Raw genomic sequence first — 19,199 nt, 5'->3', positions numbered from 1 at the left:
TTATTTATATATATTTATATATACAAAGTGCGTCATCAGTTACAGATGTCATCGCGACAAGATGACGTAAGAGTCACCCCCGCCGAACTGCGCTCAATCTCGCATGTTAATAGCAATTACCATTTTGGGGGAATTGTTGTTAATATTATCTATAAAAAAACGTTATCCACCGTTATCTTTATTACAAAGCGATATGTCTAAACTTGATTGAACTGAATAAAGAGCTTTATTTGCATGCAAGGTTAGAAAAATATTGCAGCCAACAGCTAAAGGTAACAGATTTAAGTATAAAAAAATCATACAACATACAGATTTTCAAGAATAATCATTACAAGAAAATATATGTTATAATGAATACATTATTGTTGTTATTATTATTTTAAAAAGTACATAAGACAAATTTAAAGGAAGGAGAAAAGAGAAACATTATGAGTAGTATTTGGAGACTTGGTTAGCCTATACGTTGTGGCTACTGTTCCCCTTATGTTATGGTTGTAGGCCTATATATAATTGTATTATTATTATTATCATTATCATTTGTGTTAATATTATTTTAAATTATAAAATATATAGGTTAATTATAGCCTGAAATGTTAAACTAACAATAATCCTCGAAAGAGTTAATCCTCCAACATCCCAGAATGCCCTAGTCGACACTGCTAAAGCGCGACTGCGCAGTGGGTACTTCCCTCTTTTGGACCCAAACCTCTTCCAATAATGGTGAGTGGAGATTCAGCTGAATGAAAACATCACCATTAATCCTACACCATCCTGGCAAATTACACACCAATAAATTGGATAAAGATAAAGATTGATTATATAGACCTAGGATGTCACTTATTTCCACGCAATTGTATGAATAATTTGATATTTAGTTGAAAAACCGACGGGTTACTGAAATGTTCGTACTCCAGAGCAATGGCGGCTTGTCTCTCCCGCAGAGGACAGGGTTGTAACGACATGCTGTGCACTTTCTCTGTTTAAACGTCAACCGGACTATTACAAATAATCTGGCAGACAGCATGTGCATTTTGTATTATGTTTTTCATCCCTTTTATGTTCTGTGTTGTCTGACTTGAATGCTAACGACCGATCACCGGCAGATGCATAGTTATTTCCCCTTCGATGTAATTGGAGAGAGTCGTGATGGTTTTCAGTGTAAATATGAACAATTCCCACTAAAAGTGTTATTTGGGTTTTGTGTAGCTATTAGTTGCAGTGTGAAAAGACATTGAAACTGGACAAGCATGATGTTTAGCAAGACTGCACGTCATTATACTCGGTGTGATACCTGTAGTGTTTCTAAAACCAGGACATTATTTAAATGTATGTCCAGTTGTTGTATGATGTTGGACCTGTATTAACATCCACAATATTGTAAGATAAGCCACAGATGTACTTATGATTTAAGGATCACGTCTCTACAACTAGTGTTAGATGTAATCCTGTTTCAATAGCGACGTTATTATTTTGTGTGTAATTACACACGGGGGATATACATTAATCATAAATATAAGTATTATGCCTAGTATCTACAGTAGGAAACCTTTGAAAAAAAATACATGCCCATAATTAAATTTTAGTAAGGCATTTTTTTTTTTTAATTAAACCAGTGCCTTTATCCAAGATGACTGATGTTATGTATATATATACAATATTTTAGGGATTGCAACCGCAGTATAAACAAAACTAGTATTACAGCAAATAACAATGGTCTATGGGGGAGATCTAGACCAGTTTTTAAGAGATTTATGGAAAAAGTGTTAGCTCCCTGCTTTCTCAAGTTATGTTTGTGGCCTTTATGAGGTTGGTGGTGTGAAAACCGGGACAATATTAGTTGAATTGACTCTTCGTATTATTTTTGCCCAGGCCAAGCGCACCAAGAAGGTTGGGATTGTCGGGAAGTACGGTACCCGTTATGGTGCCTCGCTCAGGAAGATGGTGAAGAAGATTGAAATCACCCAGCACGCCAAGTACACCTGCTCCTTCTGTGGCAAGGTAAGCACTGTAGTGCTGGGCAAGTGTGGTGTTCAGAGAGGGGACATCTTGGGCCTGAACGAGTCCTCTACTGGTCCACACTGGTCCCTTTTCAGTCCACACTGGAATTTCTGAACTGTGGTCACCATAGATCAAGGGTGGTCTTTGTATAAATGCTGTGCTGTAAGTTTGTACTAGCATACATTACTTGATAGTCTTATTTGTACAAACATGCCCGTTCTCATAAATATGCATTTCTTGCTTGATATTTTGGTATTTATAGAATTTTTTGAACATTATAAAGGAGTAAAAAGTCTATTAGAAACGACAGCAGGGCAAAGGTTGCACACTGTTCTTCATCTCAGTAAAGCAGTGGTCTTATTTTGCACCTTCTGTTCCAGACCAAGATGAAGAGAAAGGCTGTTGGCATCTGGAACTGTGGGTCCTGCATGAAGACTGTTGCTGGAGGCGCTTGGACATACAAGTATGTGGAATAATTGATACAAATGTGTTCTGTGCTTTTCTTGTTGCTTTGTGTACTGAAACTGCAAATCCTAGAAGGAAGGGAAAAAAGCATCAGGTATTTGATAGCTTACGTGAAAGGCAGACTGCATAATCTGTCAGTGTTTTTCACAAAGGTTACATTTGTATAAAATTAGCAGCAATTCTAAAGGTTTTATTAAAAATATCACCGCCAGAAAGTAGACTTATTATGAACCCTTGCACATCTAACATGCCAGTGAATTTGGATGTAGGGGCAGATTAATAAATGGTCTGAAAGTGTAAAAGAGTTTATATTTGAGGAATGCTACAGTTGTAAGTGGATTTGTTTTCTGTTCCTTAGCACAACGTCTGCAGTTACAGTCAAGTCTGCCATCAGAAGACTGAAGGAGCTGAAGGACCAGTAAACTTCTGTGATCCTCTCTTCAAAAAGCAACTTGTTCTGTACAGTTTCCTTGGGATTTCACTGACATGGACTCTAAGCCGTGTATCTTGGCTAAAACACCATCCAATAAAAGGAGTTGTAAAGTGTCACTTTTCTGTGATTTTTGTTTTTTGTCTTAAACTCGTGAAGTGTTATCTGCTCGTGGAGTTTTTTTCTTTCTTGAGGGCCCCTAATTGGTTATGGCCAGAAGAACTGGCAATGTCTGAATATATCATTAATGCAAAGTAATGGTTTTAGGTCAGCACATACTCATGGGAAGCAGCAGATCAAACGGCAACTGATGGAGATGCAGTATATCAAAGGCAATATTTTCAGAATTTAATTCTGAAATGCAAATGTATGCTTATGTAAATATTGTCAATTACTGGGTTCTTATAAAGATGTGTGGGTGTGATTTATCTGTTGAAAAACTAGTGCATTGATGCAATATGTGCAAGTTACTGGTTTAACTTTTGAAAACGGGTGCCCTAAATTTAACATTAGTAATACAGGTGTATATGCTTAGTTAACCTCCTGGGATATTTACCTAAAAATGGGAGTAGGCTTCTATTCTTTTAATTGGTTCTCCATCTGAAAACAAGTGGACTTGGTGGGTAAAGTATGTTCATACCAATAGTTTCTCCAAGTTTTGTTGGAAAAATTAGAATTAAATATTTGTTTTGCAAGTGTAGCCTATGGAAATAAGACTCTAAAAGCAAGAGGACTTCAGTGGCCATCTTAACTATTTTGGTTTGTAATGGCAAGTTTGTTCTAGAACAGGGGTTCCCAATGTCTGGTGGTGGAGGGCCAATTTCCAGAAGTTGCATGGGATGGAGGGGGGCTGAATTATAAAAAAAAAAAAAAATCAACCGCCAATGAAAATTAAATGTCCCAAATCATATATTGTTATGAACTTTAATTGTTGTTATTTTCCCCCAGATTACATGTGCAATTTAACAACAACAGAACAGAAAATGTTATGAAACTAAAAAGATCGTAAAGGTTGGTTTTGGGGTTTGTGTTTTGGAACCCCTGTTAATCCAGTTAAAAGAATTGGTTACACTGGACATAAACATCACAGTTGAGTTTTTCTTAATAAATTACATGGTAGTTGTATATATTAGAACAATCTTAGAAACTGTAGATGTCTGTATTTGTCTTTAGATATACTTATGCTATAATATGCTTCCTTAGCTCAAACGATAAACTACATTTAGGATAAGTTATTTATTTAACAAGCTGCAGGCTTGCAATTATATTGTTAGGTCCGGTAATGTCATTTTGCACTACATATTGCACCTTTTTTTTTTCCATTCCTCCCTCAAGTTTAAAATTCAGCAATCCGAATGACGAGAAACGTACATGCGCTTTGTTGCTGAACTCTTGTGCGAGTGGTCTTGCTCCGGCTGCTGCTCAGGACCAATGAAAACTGGGGACGTGAATCACGTGATCAGCCCGTCTTCAGCTGATTCAGACATGGCTGCCTCCAGTGTGTTCAAGTCTGGCTTGTTCAATAACAAAGTAGCAATTGTTACTGGCGGCGGGAGTGGCATTGGAAAGGCGATTACGTCTGAGTTGTTGCACTTAGGTAAGTGTCGCTGTATTAAATGTTTTTTATTAATTATTGGCTGATTATGCGCAAATGCATTTCCTTCGGGGACGAGAGAGAGAAGTTGGGTACTGTCAACTTTTATCTACAAGTACAGTACTGTCATGCACAGGCAATATTTGTGTCACTTTAATTAAGTCTGTATTAATTTTGTGCTTTGTGCATTATGTTATAATTAAAATCCTCTAACGAGACAAATGCATGAAAAATAGATAACTATTAACAAAATAGTCTGTCACGGACCTTTGTGCAACCTGTAAATCATTAATATAATTTATTGATTTCACCTTCGATTTTACTTAACTCTCAAAGTCAGCTTCAGATTTAAAGAAATCGCATTTTATATTACCACTACTAATAACACTAATAATCATATTTTACAATATAGAAAAGGGAAAACCAATGTCAAAAAGCTTTGCAAGGTCAGTGACAGATCTCTGATAGTAAAACAAATCTCTTTTTGTGCCTCCCAGGATGCAATGTTGTCATTTCATCAAGAAAGATGGAGCGCCTGGAAGCAGCAGCGAAGGAGTTGGCAGAGAGACTTCCGTCCTCCAGTCCTGCCAAAGTGACCCCCATTCAGTGCAACATCCGCAAAGAAGAGGAGGTACGCAGTGAGAGCTGTGCACCCGGCACCACGTGGGCTGCATTGAGGAACAGTTTGATCTGGGGCACATTTGTTATCTTTTGCTAGAAATGTCAGGTATATTAGGAGAACCCTGACCAGAATAAGCAGGGAAAATGAACAAACTTATACTAATCTATTTATTTTACGGGGAAGAAAGGTTGATTCCACACAGAACGCAAAGACTCATCATGTTGTTTTAGTTTTTTTACACGGTTTGTTGACACAATTTAATGTACCTTTGCATGAGTATCCAAGATGAAAAAAAAAAGGGGAATTCTGTTGTTTCCAGTCAGCGTTCGTGGTCCTTTTTGCAGGTGAAGAATCTAGTTGCATCTACATTGAAACTGCACGGACAGATCGACTTCCTGGTCAACAATGGTGGTGGGCAGTTCTCCAGTCCAGTGGAGAGCATTAGCGCCAAGGGCTGGAATGCTGTCATTGACACCAATCTCACCGGAACTTTCTACTGCTGCCGCGAAGGTACGGCATGAGTTGAGGGAAGTCGGTGCTAGTCTTGCATTGTCCCCACGTGTCATATGTTTCAGTGCAGAAGTTAACCTGGCAGAGTTCAGAGTTCTGGGAGAAAAAACCCACACAACACTTTGAGGAGAAGGAAACGGTGAAAGCCCCTGACCTCTTTCTCTGCAGTGTACAGTGCCTGGATGAAGGAGCACGGAGGGGCCATTGTGAACATTATTGCGGACATGTGGAGGGGCTTCCCTGGAATGGCGTGAGTTCAGGATTGTGAAAGCTAGTACTACTGCGATGGTGGTCTTACACAAGCCACTTCAGGAGCCGTGTGCTTTGGTCAAATGGTTTAAAGTTGGTAAAGGATTTACTATTGAGTTAGGGAAGTGCATATATTTATTAGTTTATTTACCATCATAAAATGGTTGCAGAGAGCCTTAATAAATGATCTTAATTTAAAAAACTGCCAAATGTAATAAACTGAATTCAGACTATTGGTGTTACTCTTGAGTAAATCATTGATCTAGCTGAAAATCAGTTATCCAGCTGTCCCGTGATTTAAAACTCATTTTTTCAACTAATTGTTTTTTACGTAAACCAGCGCATTCATGGTTTATAGACAGGCTGTAATGCTTTGTGGTCATGAATTGTGCTTTGTTGAAATAGACATCATTGTATTGCACATACTCAGACTCTTTTCTCAGTTGACAGCAGTGTATAACCTGAAAAGCAAAAGCCACTACATCCAAGGTGGTGTAAAAGGCATTTATCATGGATACAAAGACTGTAGCTTTCAAGCGGCCTTGGGACACTTTCCTAGCTTCTGATTAATTGTCCTTATTCTTGTGAGTCAGTAACGATCTGTTGTCAAAAGCTCAGTGCACAATGTTTTGTTCTTGATCATGGTTACCATATCACAATGGGTTTGATTAAACTTCTGTCTCTGTCTCTGTCTCTAAAGCCACACTGGAGCAGCCAGGGCAGGTGTGGACAATCTAACCAAGAGTCTGGCCATTGAATGGGCATCCAGCGGGGTGCGGGTCAATTCGGTGGCACCGGTGAGTGGGCTGCCATAACGTTGCCTCCACAGGCCAGTGTGTCATCACCAGTGAAAAAGCACTTGTTTAAGCAGTTCAAATAAGTGTGTACTATTTCTATTGCATGATCAGGTTAGGTGTTTTACAGCAAACATCTCCATTATTTAAAACACTTTATTCTTGTCAGTACAAAAAACACAATTGAATGTACATTATGAAAGATTTACATTGTTTGAATGGATTTGTATTTAATATATACATATTTAGATATAATTCAGTTGTCTTTTTGGTGTTTTTACTGTTTATTCAGTCAACTCTTATATAGAAGTCATACTTTTTGACAGTATAGTGTAGAAACTTACCTTCCTGCTGCATTACATTAAAGCCTTTAAAAAATAAAAATAAAAACAAAATGGATCGGTTCTGTAATAATAAATCACAGCAATTTTCTCGACAACAAAGACAGAAATTAAATGTGCACAACAATCAAGCTATTTAATATTTCTCGATTCTCCACAGGGGACCATCATTTCCAAAACTGCCATGGCCAATTATAAGCACGGGCCACAGCTTTTTCAGATGTCTGCTGCCTTCAGTCCCGCTAAAAGAGTGGGAGTCCCAGAGGAGGTGAGTAACGTGAATACACGTGAACCCGCTTTGCCCTACCCTGCTATGCACGGATTTTAAAAATCATTAAAATTACTTTAGCAAAACAAAAATGCGACACTCAACTTGCTTAGATAGATAGCTGTTTACAAAAATGTTCAATTATGTTCTGTAACTTCAAGTCAAAGAGCATCAGTCAGGAGCCAGGAACTTGAGTAGATTAAAGTTCCAATAAATGTGGTGAGTTTATTATTATTATTTGTATTATTGTGACGTTATGAAACCAGTGTTCTTATTATCAACACATTTGTCTTAGTATTTCATGCATTTTCATGTTTCTTTTAGTGTTTATGACACCTATCATTCAAGGTATTGAGGACCCCATTTTGTTCTGGGATCTCTCATGCAAAGTTAATGGTTAACTGTGAAATATGCCTTAAGAATCAATGGGTATTATATGCTTGATGCTTTGACAGGCAAAGGTAAAAATAACTGATTGCCTTCACTAGCTTAGGGATGTGATAGAAGTCGAAGATTACAGTAGGGCTGAACTCCAGTCAGGTGCCCTGGGAGGTGTTTCTTGATAGATATCCGTGCTAAGCAGTTTATTGGCTTTACAAATTGCAGTACAGGTTACACAAGCCTTCGAGAATACATGTGTTGAATAGCAACGGACACATAGATATGTAAACCACTTGGTAAATGATCATAGGAGGAATGGGCTGAACAGCCTGTCCTCAGTGCCGTGTTTTGTCTCCGTAGATCTCCCCTGCTGTGTGCTTCCTGCTGTCACCGGCTGCCTCTTTTATCTCTGGGGAGACCCTGAAAGTGGACGCCGGTCAGAGTCTGTACAGATCAATATGGGAGATCCCAGGTAAACACTTGTTTTCCCTGTTCTCCTGGCTGCAGCTACATCAGTTGGCTAGAGAATAAATGTTTTTTTTTGTTTTGTTTTGTAAATAATTTTGTGTTTTGCTGGCTTAACATCTGTGCTCGGCTTCAGACGATTGTGCAGTTCATTCACAGGAGGAGAGGAAAGCACTGAGCCATTAAAGGTGTTTGAAGGCTCAGTTAGTGCAATAACGAATTGTTCTTAAAGGGGATTTTGTTCCTCATTGTTGTCAAATGCCATAACAGGGGCTTTGATTACTTATCCTCCTCTGATAAGTCACTATTAGGGCAAGGACAATTAAAAATGCTTGTCAACGCTGAAGGAGAGCTTTCTGAGCGAGTGTTACACACTCCACACACGTTCCAGGGTAAATTCATTACCAGCAAGGATTAGGAGTCCGTTAACAATGCCTCATAATCTCCACGATAGGGCTTCCTGGGGAAGAAGGTTACCTGTTACCTTCAGCCAGACACTGATCTGATCTTACGGTACTGTGAGCAATGAGCTTCAGTCGTAGTTCAGTGGTTGTTAAAGGTGTAATTCAGCCCCACGTGAGGAAAGCCATAACGTTCATCTGATGTGAACATCATGTTTTCTCTGAGCAGAGCACAGCGCCTGGCCCCCGCCACCAGAGGGAGAGAACACCGACACGTTGAAAGAGATCACGAAGAGCAAGCTGTGACGCTGTCCTGAAAAACACCCTTCTTCCCATGTTGATTGAAGGCTTGAAGGCTGTCCAGTTCTCAAGTGTTGTGTGTGTGTGTTTAATTGTATGTTATGTTATGTTAATTATACTGATTTGTTTAAATTATCTTAGTTTTTTTCTGTAATTATACTTTTTGATACATCAAGAGGCATAACTGTATTTACTATTTAATTATATATACACTAAAACCCCACATGATAGAAATTACCACACTTGCCAAGAGACAATAAAATAAAAATCTATAATTTGTCTTGTATTAAATTGTCATTGGGGGTTACAGGTATAGTTTAAATTAGAATGTATTCTGAATATATCACGCTATAAAAAAGTAGTCCTAAATACAGTACATGTCGAGTAATATAATGATTAATGATTAGACATATATAATGTAAATAAATGTGAAAACGGCACAGTTGGCTTTAGAATCAGAATAGGTGGATGGTGTGTTATTGCCCTTTATGTGGAGAATTATTCTCCTGTGGGGGGGCTGACCTGATTTCGTGGAGCCCTGAGTCTGGGGGGGAGGGCGGGCATTTCTTTGGTTCAATGAAATTGCATTTGAAGGCTGGGTTGAAAGACCAGTCTATAGCCTTTTTTGTATATCTTAAAAGTTCATTGTTTGTTTTGTCATTAACAGATGACTTGGCTCACTTTAAAATGAGCCTAGATTGTGTCAAACCCATACATGCGTACAGAGGTTTTGAAGTGTGGGACATGCCCATTGCTCATGTACAATTATGTTGGCTTGAAGACTACAATCCATGTAATATGCAATAATTCAATACACACTATCAATGCACAACACATGTTTTTACATCCACCAATAAAATATAATAATGCGGGCCATATTTTGGTATAGATTATACCATGACAGTCATTCAATATTCTTTGAGACATTAGATCTTGTTAACAAAAACATGCATTATTCATCCTGATTTATTTGAATTGAGTTGCGGGTATGCCTTTGAATGCCAAATAAGGGGGGGATAGACAGCTCCTGTGTTTAAAAATAACCCAGCTCCCAAAAGATCCGTTTTTCGTCTAATCTCCGGGCAGAGCCATCCCCGAGCCTCGCTGTGGAGGCAGGCCGGCTGTGTGCGCTCGGCGCCGCCCTCTCGGATTGGCCAGGTCCTGGGGTTGGAGAGCAGCGGGGCGGGGCGAACAGGACCCTGGAATCCGACTCTCGGGCTCCTTTGTGCGGCAACTCGCAGAAGCTCGGCCGGGGAAGGAGCTGGGTATTGATTTCGGTTTCTTCCACAGCAGATTGATTTGTGAAAGATTGAGCACAACGCCGTTACACTTGGATTTTGAATAACCCGGACCCGTGGCCCCTTTTTTAAGGTAAGAGGGCACGCTTTCCCCACAAAAGAAAAGCAACATCTGCCCCCTTCTGCATGCACCCGAAACAAAAGATGGGATGTTTGGGTGTGATGATGGATCCGCTGTGATTGAGTCGGTATTTGCAAATTTCACAGCCAATGCGAAACAAAATAATTAGAAATAAATCGTGTTTTTCTGAAATATAAATGTTTCCCCCCCTGTCTAGGTGTTTTAACCTTAGCCAGCTTAAATCAGCATTGGTGTGTTTATCCCCTACAGCTGCTTTAATACCTTATATAATATAAACCCGATATTAATTTCATCTTTTTTTTTTTTTTTAACATCGGCTGCTATTTTAGTTCATTGCTGTTGCTAAGTGCATGTAACAAGTAGAGCAAATGTGATACTAAATAACACATCTGCAAACACACTCCCATGATTCCTTGACATTTAAAGGATTGCATGCATCAAACAGCTGGACATTGAAGTAACGGGCACTAAATCCCAATGTAACCTGTATGCATTCATGCATGTTGTATGTCATATAAAACAACGCATCCTTCTGTGGGTTTTTGTGTAATTGCAGCTGTTCAGCGTTTACATGAGTCATTTCACACGGAGGGCGACGAGTGGCGTGGATGTCATGTGTCACAGGCTGCTGGGGACTGGGGGGGAAAGATGGGCTGCACAATGAGCGGTTGACTGGAAGAGGAGGAGCGAATCGACCCCTTTTTCCCCATTAACTCCGATTTGCTCACCGCATAATTGCATAGGCCAAAACCAAACCATTCTGGAAGTGGTTCAGTGGGTGAGATTAAAATGTGAGCTGAACAGAGAGAGAGAGAGGAAAAAAACCACATTTGAATATATTCTAGTAGATTTCATTCAATTTTACAGAATATTCTGCATTCCACCCACCACCACCCCAGACTTAACAATGTGGCCAATTTTTCATTTCATATTATCTATGTTTTGGTCAAAACCAGACATGTTTTGTCTATAGAGGGATAGTCTAGCTGTTTTAGCATTGTAGTAGTACCATATTATTGCGATCGCTCCTGCACAGCCACCATCCTGAGGTTTAAATCTTGTAATAACTTGTACCACATCTGAGAAAATAATCCTGAGTCTTATTTGAGGCAGCCTGACTGAATGACAAGAAACAGACAATTGTGTAATGCAGTAATGGATGCTGCTTCCAGAGATTTGTTGATACTGATATACCAGATGCATTGGGGTTTTTCACAGATTGTCCTGCAAATAGTTTTGAGCCAGTAACTGTAAGTTCCGTTTTTTTCTTTTCTTATCTTTTCTTCAGTGGCATTGAACATGCACCCGTTCGACTGTGGTGGTCTCGACAGTAATCGTTTCTCTCCTCTTTTTATCAGAAGCTGTGTGTATTGTGCTCCAGCAGCATGGAGTTCACTGCTGTCCTTCGCGCTGCCTGAGGGAGGTTGAAAGGTGACGCGAATGCGAGAGGAGGTGTCCCAGGGGGCACTCGGCATGGAGCAGGTGAGTCGCCGGGGGGCCGAGAGCCCCAGGCTGGCCTCACTGCGGAGGTCAGAGGTCGCCAGCGGCCCTCTGGAGGACGAGGAAACCGGCACGACGCGGAGGAAGAGGAGGAAGAAGGAGCCTCGGCCGGAGTCCATCATCGTGTACCGGTCTGACACAGAGAGGGGCAACGGAGAGGACCAGGGGGGCGAGGACGGTGCGGAGAAGAGCTCCGAGGAGGGGGCCAAATTCCTCAGTACCCCCACCGGAGAAGGTGAGAGCAGGAGACCTTATGCTTTTGAAAATAATACAGACACTGTATTGATGTAGGAGGTCCCAGCAAACACTGGCGGGAATTTGAGGAGCTTTTTCCTTTCACTGGACCGTCGGGAAGATGAAAAACAGACACAGAATAATATCCATGGTACACTGTGTTCATAATACACAATGGGCTCTACTATATTTTGCAGACATTTTGAATCTAAACCTTCTCTTTTCTATCATTCATATTTAAAATCTCAATACAGCTGAACACATTGAGGATTTGAGAGAAACAGGAGGACCCAGCTTACACCTGCACGCCCAGATATATAGTTTTTTTTACAAAATTGGTTTTCCTGCCAACAGCCAGTCATTAATGTACTGCACTTTCTAAGCCACTAATTGGTCTTGATTCTCTCTCACTTGCAAGCAGAACATTACACCCAGCAGCTACACAGCCTACCACTGGCCTATTAGTCCCTTTTATATCTCGGAAAATGGAGAGGATTGAGAATTATAAATGATCTGCGCTCGCATCCCCACTCTTGTGGTTTGCCATTTCCCCAACACTTTAATAAAGACATCCATAATAGTGATCCGAGTACAGTGGCTCATGTAATTCAATAACCATGTGCCTGTTTTTTCATGTGTGAATTATTGATGTCTTCCTGATGCAGTGCTCGATGCTCCTAGACCTGCATGTATTAGGAGAAAAAACAATGAGGATTACGTTTAAGATGTGTACAGATTGCTACAGACACAATAATACAGGTGGCAGGGCATCTCTCCCACATGAATGTTTAATTCTTCTGCAGTTTATAATTTAATGAAAATGTATACTGTTTTATATTAACTTGTTGTTTTACATCTCCTTTAATGTGTAAGTTCTTATCCTTCATCACCTGTTATCATAGCAGAAGCCTCAAATGAAATGTCCATAAATAAAAACATGCAGTTTCAGTCAAAACAGGAGGGTGGTGGAGATTTAGCCTTGAGAAGTCCAGGGCCTACTGTGATTGTGTGGCGTGTCTCAACAGGAGGCTGGAGCGTGCCACCTGACAGCCGCTATGTTACTCTGACCGGCACCATCACCCGGGGCAAGAAGAAAGGCCAGATGGTGGACATCCACGTCACGCTGACCGAGAAGGAGCTGCGGGAACTGAACCGCTCCAAAGAACAGCTGCAGGAGGTGGGCGAGGACGCCGATGGGGCGAAGCGGTCCTGCCGGCTGGGGGCTGGGCATGGCCCGCACGTGGTGCTGTGGAGCCTGTCCTGTGCCCCCGTGGTCTTCCTGCTCTCTTTTGTCACCTCCTTCTACTATGGCACCATCACCTGGTACAACGTGTTCCTGGTCTACAACGAGGAGCGGACGTTCTGGCACAAGATCACCGTCTGCCCCTTCCTCATCATCTTCTACCCCATCCTCATCATGGCCGTGTCCCTGTCCCTGGGGCTCTACTCCGCCATCACGCAGGTGTCCTGGGCCTTTGCCGAATGGTGGCTGGCCGTGCGCGACCTGGAGAAGGGATTCTGCGGCTGGGCCTGCGGGAAGCTGGGCCTGGAGGACTGCTCTCCGTACAGCATTGTGGAACTGCTGGACTCCGACAACATCTCGGGAAGCCTGCAGGGCAAGGGCCCTGACCAGAGCCTCCAGACCTCATCCGTGTGACGGGGGCCTGGCCAGCTCCTGCTTTGTGTTCAATCGCGGTGGTGACTCTCAAAACTGTTGGCCTTCATTTTGATGATTGACCATGTTTACACTCTGCGTTCTGAAAAGGGCAGAGGATGTATAGCATCCATGAAAATACATATTCTAACAGAGTGCAGTTTTGCATTATCTTCTTCGACCAAAAGTAGAAACAAACTGATTTTACTGCCTCCTAATCAGAATAACCACATTATTGTTTTCCCTTTATCCCCATGCACAACACAGTTGATCTCCCACTGCCACTCTGCTTTAGGTTACTACGGTGCTCATTAAATTTAGTTATTTGAGGTGGCCTTTATCTCACTCCTTGTGGCAAGTGACACTGAAACATAACATATAAATTCAGGGTACATTTCAGCTGGGGCTTTGTTTCTTATCAGCTGCACCCAGGCAACATCAAACAAGGCCTTGAAACAGGGAGCCAAATCAAGATTTTTTTAGTATTCTGCAGTGTCCAAAGCAACATTTTTTACTTCTCAGTTAAAAGTTCTCCCTATAATGAAATATATAGGCCAGAATTGAGGTCATCTCCTTTACGTTTGATATTTCAAGATTTCATATACTGATTCATGTTTGTCTAGAACTATGGACTAGGCCTCAACTTCTGTAAACAAGCTCTGTAGTACCATTCATGGTCTTTATCATTAGTAGTCCCCTTTTTTGGAAGCATCATCCATTCTTCTCATTCCTCACACTCCTGCAACTGTGTTTGGAAAGATGTGGGGATGTGAGGCAGTGGGGGAAGGGAGTGGATTCACAAAATCCAAATAAATGAAGGTAATTAGGTGTCATTGTGGAGCACTATGGTGCTATTGAGGCTGACAAAAACAAAACGTTTGCTACAAAATTATTTTTTGAGGTTAACTTTTATTTTTTCTCTTTCGATATAAGATGTATACATACATAGTGATTAATGCTCAGAATAGTTATATATTCCAGGTAAAAAATCTAAATCAAACACTGATGTCAAAGGATGTGGAATATCACATGTAAATGGACATTTTATGACAGAAATTGTAATTGTAAGACATGTGGACAGTGAGCATATGGACGCCTTGTTTTAAAATTGAAAGCACTTTTGCGTCCTGCTTTTAGACTGACTGCTCCTTTTTGAGCCACTTTCCTTTACGAATCTATAATTTATGGTATTATTTTGTATTTTTACTGTATCCCTTGTGTGCTACTTCACCGCTCACTCCGGCAACTCACTTGGACTTGGTTTGGAACTGAGATCTTCAGGCTGTTTGTCAAAGGCGGTCGTCACAAGAAAGGCGAATGAAGGAAAGTCCGGATTTTTACCAAATGCACAAAAGCATAACTGGATAAGGTTCTGCATTTCATGACCAAATAACTTGGTTAGTCTTTCCATCTTAGGGCTTCAAGAACTTGAACAAGAACATGAAGGAACTCCTATGTTTCTACATGAAGCCGGGAATACAGCTTCTAAAAACGATCTTTGCTGTGTAGTGAGCACTGTTTGCAGCTATTTTTTCCACCATTACTGTTTATTTAACCTATTTATTAATTTATTTGTATCTTTTGAGTATTTGTGTTTCTCCTATTTGTAAAACTCTGTCTAAAGATCTTAAGAGTGCCCGAGCAGAGTTTTACATTGTGCTATGAAGTGCAAGGGACTGGAGTGGGTCTTACAGCTGAAACTGCTCTTGAGCTGAGTAGCCCCTCTGCTGTATGTGAATAACTGCTTACTGCATGAATAATTTACTGCACATTCACTTTAATGGCAAGGTAACAGGAAGAGCAATTGAATTTGAGGTGCACATTACAACAGGGTGGTCACACATGCAAACCCCGCTACAGAAGAAAAAACACACTAACCAGACCCACCCCACTGGAGCCCCTGAAATAAACCCCTCTCTACCCTGATACTTTAACCCAAAGCTGTTGTCTTGCTTTTGTATTTGTGTGTTGTGGTTTTATATTTCTCCTCATGGTTTTATTTATTTATATTCAAATCTCTATTCTTTTCGTAACATTTTGTGCTTATGTATTATCTAATAAAATGATAAGCAAGTCATGAAAAATGTGAAGCAAACAAATTAACCAAAAACAAAAATGCACTTCGGCAGCTTAATGCACCTTTATTTCTTTAGGTTTGGCTCCCATGTACCCTTTGTGTGATACAGGAACTGGTTTCTTTTGAAGCCTGCTTGGGCTGGGCTTGGCTGAACTGCGGACAGTGTCCTTTACAGATTGACATTCAGTCTGAGCGGAGGGATTGATGTGAGAGGAATGATTGTGCAGACTCACTGGAGTCTTTTCTGTGAATGTCCTGATTGATAAGACCGATGGGTTAATAATCATTCCATAATTGCAGTGCATATGTAAGGAAAACCTCCAGTTCATTTCCATTGATTGTACTGTGAGGTCAAATTGAAGGTGTAATATAAGTCTTTAAGGACCACTGAAAGCACTTTGTTCTTGTTGGCTATTAGTGTTCCCTTACCGTCGATTTAAAACCTGACCCATCAACTCCCACAAAGGTCTGGTTATAGCTCTGGCCTCGCTGAGGTTCCCCTTGCACTGTAACTTTCAGAACTTTGGCTTTTCCCATAAACAATCCCACATTATGTGTGAATAATGGAAAAACAAATGAGCACAAGATAATTATGTCTTCATGCTTGAATTGAGGGAAACCCAAGAACAGTGTTTCTGAACATGTCAGATTTTAGATTTTTGAGGAGCAAAGGACAATAGAAAACTCCTGGCCCTGTAAAGCACCTGTTGATACTAACTTTGCCCTTTTTAAAAATTTGTTTATGCTGTTATGTTTTCTATTTGATTCTGTCAAAAGTCATCTTAGAAAACATTTGAAGGGTTAAATAAAAAAACAAGTTGGTGGCAAGAAAATTCAGTTGGGCCAAAAATATAATTCCCACAGTAAAACGTTGCCCAGAGGCCTGAGATACTTCCTAGCTTGTGTTCTTACATTCCGCCTTTAACATTCTTATCAGAAAAGATATTCCCTAGAAAAACAATTTGAAACATGGTGTAAACTAACTCCTTGTGGAAGTAGCAGCTGTGAGAAGAGCTCTCTATACAACGGCTGTACTGCATGGCTTTGTACAATAAGATATGTTATGCTGTTTTCTGGCTTCACCACCTCTGTGTCTTTAATGCCTCTGAACAGATTTTGTATGATTATAAACTTCATTGCAAGTTTCAGTTCTCAGCAGAATCTGATCTAAACAATATGATACAACTTTGTTGCCCTGAAGACCTTTTAATAATGAACACAGTCCTGTACGCCCATCAGTCGCAACAAACACTAATCGGTTGGGATTTAAATAGCGATGTGAAGTCATTATTCCCCTTTGCCCTCTTGAGCGTCTGGTTGTTTACAGAACATTTTGCTTTCCAATTGAGGCTGTCATCAGACATCACAAGGCGAGCTGCTGAAGAGAAAAAACCAAACAAAAGGCAACTTAAAGCTCTTTTATATTGCATGTTCCTTACCAAATCAAATTGAATAGATTCTCTTGAGTTGAGTGAGAACAGAGGATGTCTTTAATGTTGCAGTGCAGGCAAGGCACAGGAAATGATGAGGTAATGCTGCTTCACTCGTTCCCCTGGGGGGGAAAGACAGTTCGGATAAGAGAACAGCTAGTGATTCCACGTGGGTATTCGGCACAGCCTGCTGCAATGATAAGACTGGGTTTTGTATTACAGATTCCAAAAGAAACTGATTTCAAGTTAAAAGTGTTAAACATATAACAAGGACAAGCATGTTTAAGATCATCTGTACCTATGCTGTTCACACCACTTACCTGTTGGGTCATTCATTCTGATTTTGTGCCAACCATATAATTTTCAAAAAAACGATATCTATCTCTACTACCAATGGCTGTGCTTTCAAGTCATGCTAGTTAGGGTACGTGCATGATTATTTACCAACGTTCAAACATAGCCACTGGTTTATGCTGCACAAAAAAGGAGAATAGTGCATGGTTTGATTAATTTTTGCTTTTGTGCAGCGTATCTTCAACTCATCTTGTCCTTCTGGGCATTTGTTCTCTGAGTAAAGGAGCATAAAATATCCAGCACCTGGTACTGACTCATATATGGGAGCCTGGGAGTTGGATAATTGAGAATGGCTCTGACTGTTATGCAATGGCAAATCTGATTTCCGCCCTGCAAATCCCTTGTGTCGGGTGCAAAGGTGGAATGTGTGATGCCTAGTGTGAAAGAGTTTGTCACGAGTCTATGGTTGTTTCCTGTCTGTTACGTTAGAAGGATTGTTTTTTTAAATTGTACATTGACATATTTTTAGCCTAATTCTAAAAAAATAACAGGGCTTTTCCCTTTGGTCCCTTTGTGTATCATTTTGGTCACGACTTCTATCAAGCATAAATGCTAACAATGCGTCTGAAGAGCTTATGTAAAGAAAACGCAAGGCAGACAGGCTTTGACTCCTGCTATCTAGGGCACAAATGAACTAAAACTGATGCTGATAAGACTTTTGAAGTGATTGTTTCTCCTTTTGTTTAATGTATCAATGATCTTGAGAAGATAGTGTCTTAAAAACACTGTCAGGGAGTGTACCGCTGCAAGAAGCCTCATGTCTTTCTGGAGGTGGAGTGGTTAAAAAAAGGAAGCAAATTGTTTTCACTGCTTATGCAATTTACTAAGAAGCAAAAAGAACCATTCTTAATCTGACCATACTGCCATATTTATAATCTTCAATTCATAATTATACTATGGTATGCTGATGTTTTAAATTGACTATTATCATTGGTGCTGGGTTATACTGCATGAATTACATAAAATAAAAATCTCAAAACAGAACCCAAGCGAGGAATCTGAGATGTGCAATTGCACTTTCACCTGTAATGCAATTATATACAACTGTGTTCTGTACACCACTTCAGTGAAGGATGTGTGTGTGGGTGTGCTTGTTGTGGGAATAATGCCCATATGAGCCTACTGAATCTCATGGTATCGTATGGGGAAATTATACCCGAATATATCACCAGTCCAAATCCTGTACAGTTACACATTGTATTGTTGCTGCCGTTCTTTGTGTACATGATGTACTGTATTGTTTTCACTATGCATAGCAGAGGCAAAACTGCATACTAACACAAACTGCTGTCACACCAACACTTGCAACACTCTTCTGTAAGTGTAAAAGTGTGTTTTTCTTGACATTATGGATACTGTAATAAAGTTCAGCTTTAGTCTTACCCATGCTTGTTTTTTTTGTAATTGAAGTACTTTATAGGAGATTCCTACAGCTTTTCTTCTCTTTGGGTTGTGTATATGTTCGTCTATTATTGTGTATATACAGACGGGTGACAAATTAAAGGAAAAACCTGAATAAATAAATGAAGGAACATAACGAATGCAGATGTCTCCAAACAGGTGTACTGAATGATACAATTAAGCAATTAACATCCTATCATGCTCTGTGGTATGTTTAAAAATGCTGAGCAGGCCCAGTTGACTTCGATTTTGGATCAAGATGGCAAGAGGAAAGGATCTAAGTGACTTTGAAAGAGGGGGTCATTATTGGGGCATGAATGGCAGGAGCTTCAGTCACAAAGTTACATCTGC

General features: G+C 40.3%; 3 protein-coding genes across 3 annotated transcripts; all 3 read left to right on the top strand.

Moving 5' to 3' along the window:
- Positions 1 to 637: 637 nt before the first annotated feature.
- Positions 638 to 3,012, top strand: rpl37a (ribosomal protein L37a). The gene is made up of 4 exons (XM_066687682.1): positions 638 to 720; positions 1,870 to 1,998; positions 2,379 to 2,461; positions 2,822 to 3,012. The coding sequence occupies exons 1-4, from the start codon at positions 718 to 720 to the stop codon at positions 2,883 to 2,885; spliced, it is 279 nt and encodes a 92-aa protein (XP_066543779.1). The 5' UTR covers positions 638 to 717; the 3' UTR covers positions 2,886 to 3,012.
- Positions 3,013 to 4,231: 1,219 nt separating this feature from the next.
- pecr (peroxisomal trans-2-enoyl-CoA reductase) lies at positions 4,232 to 9,353 on the top strand. The gene is made up of 8 exons (XM_066687681.1): positions 4,232 to 4,490; positions 4,985 to 5,118; positions 5,454 to 5,619; positions 5,788 to 5,869; positions 6,569 to 6,665; positions 7,164 to 7,271; positions 8,013 to 8,124; positions 8,748 to 9,353. The coding sequence occupies exons 1-8, from the start codon at positions 4,265 to 4,267 to the stop codon at positions 8,822 to 8,824; spliced, it is 1,002 nt and encodes a 333-aa protein (XP_066543778.1). The 5' UTR covers positions 4,232 to 4,264; the 3' UTR covers positions 8,825 to 9,353.
- A 31-nt stretch (positions 9,354 to 9,384) lies between these two features.
- On the top strand, positions 9,385 to 18,829 carry tmem169b (transmembrane protein 169b). Its single transcript, XM_066687885.1, has 3 exons — positions 9,385 to 10,189; positions 11,557 to 11,933; positions 12,958 to 18,829. The coding sequence occupies exons 2-3, from the start codon at positions 11,639 to 11,641 to the stop codon at positions 13,587 to 13,589; spliced, it is 927 nt and encodes a 308-aa protein (XP_066543982.1). The 5' UTR covers positions 9,385 to 10,189; positions 11,557 to 11,638; the 3' UTR covers positions 13,590 to 18,829.
- Positions 18,830 to 19,199: the final 370 nt, after the last annotated feature.

Source organism: Amia ocellicauda, chromosome 16, assembly GCF_036373705.1.
Source record: "Amia ocellicauda isolate fAmiCal2 chromosome 16, fAmiCal2.hap1, whole genome shotgun sequence".
Lineage (NCBI taxonomy): Eukaryota > Metazoa > Chordata > Actinopteri > Amiiformes > Amiidae > Amia > Amia ocellicauda.
Note: the sequence above shows the minus strand (reverse complement) of the source record. Positions and strands in the feature narration are given on the sequence as shown.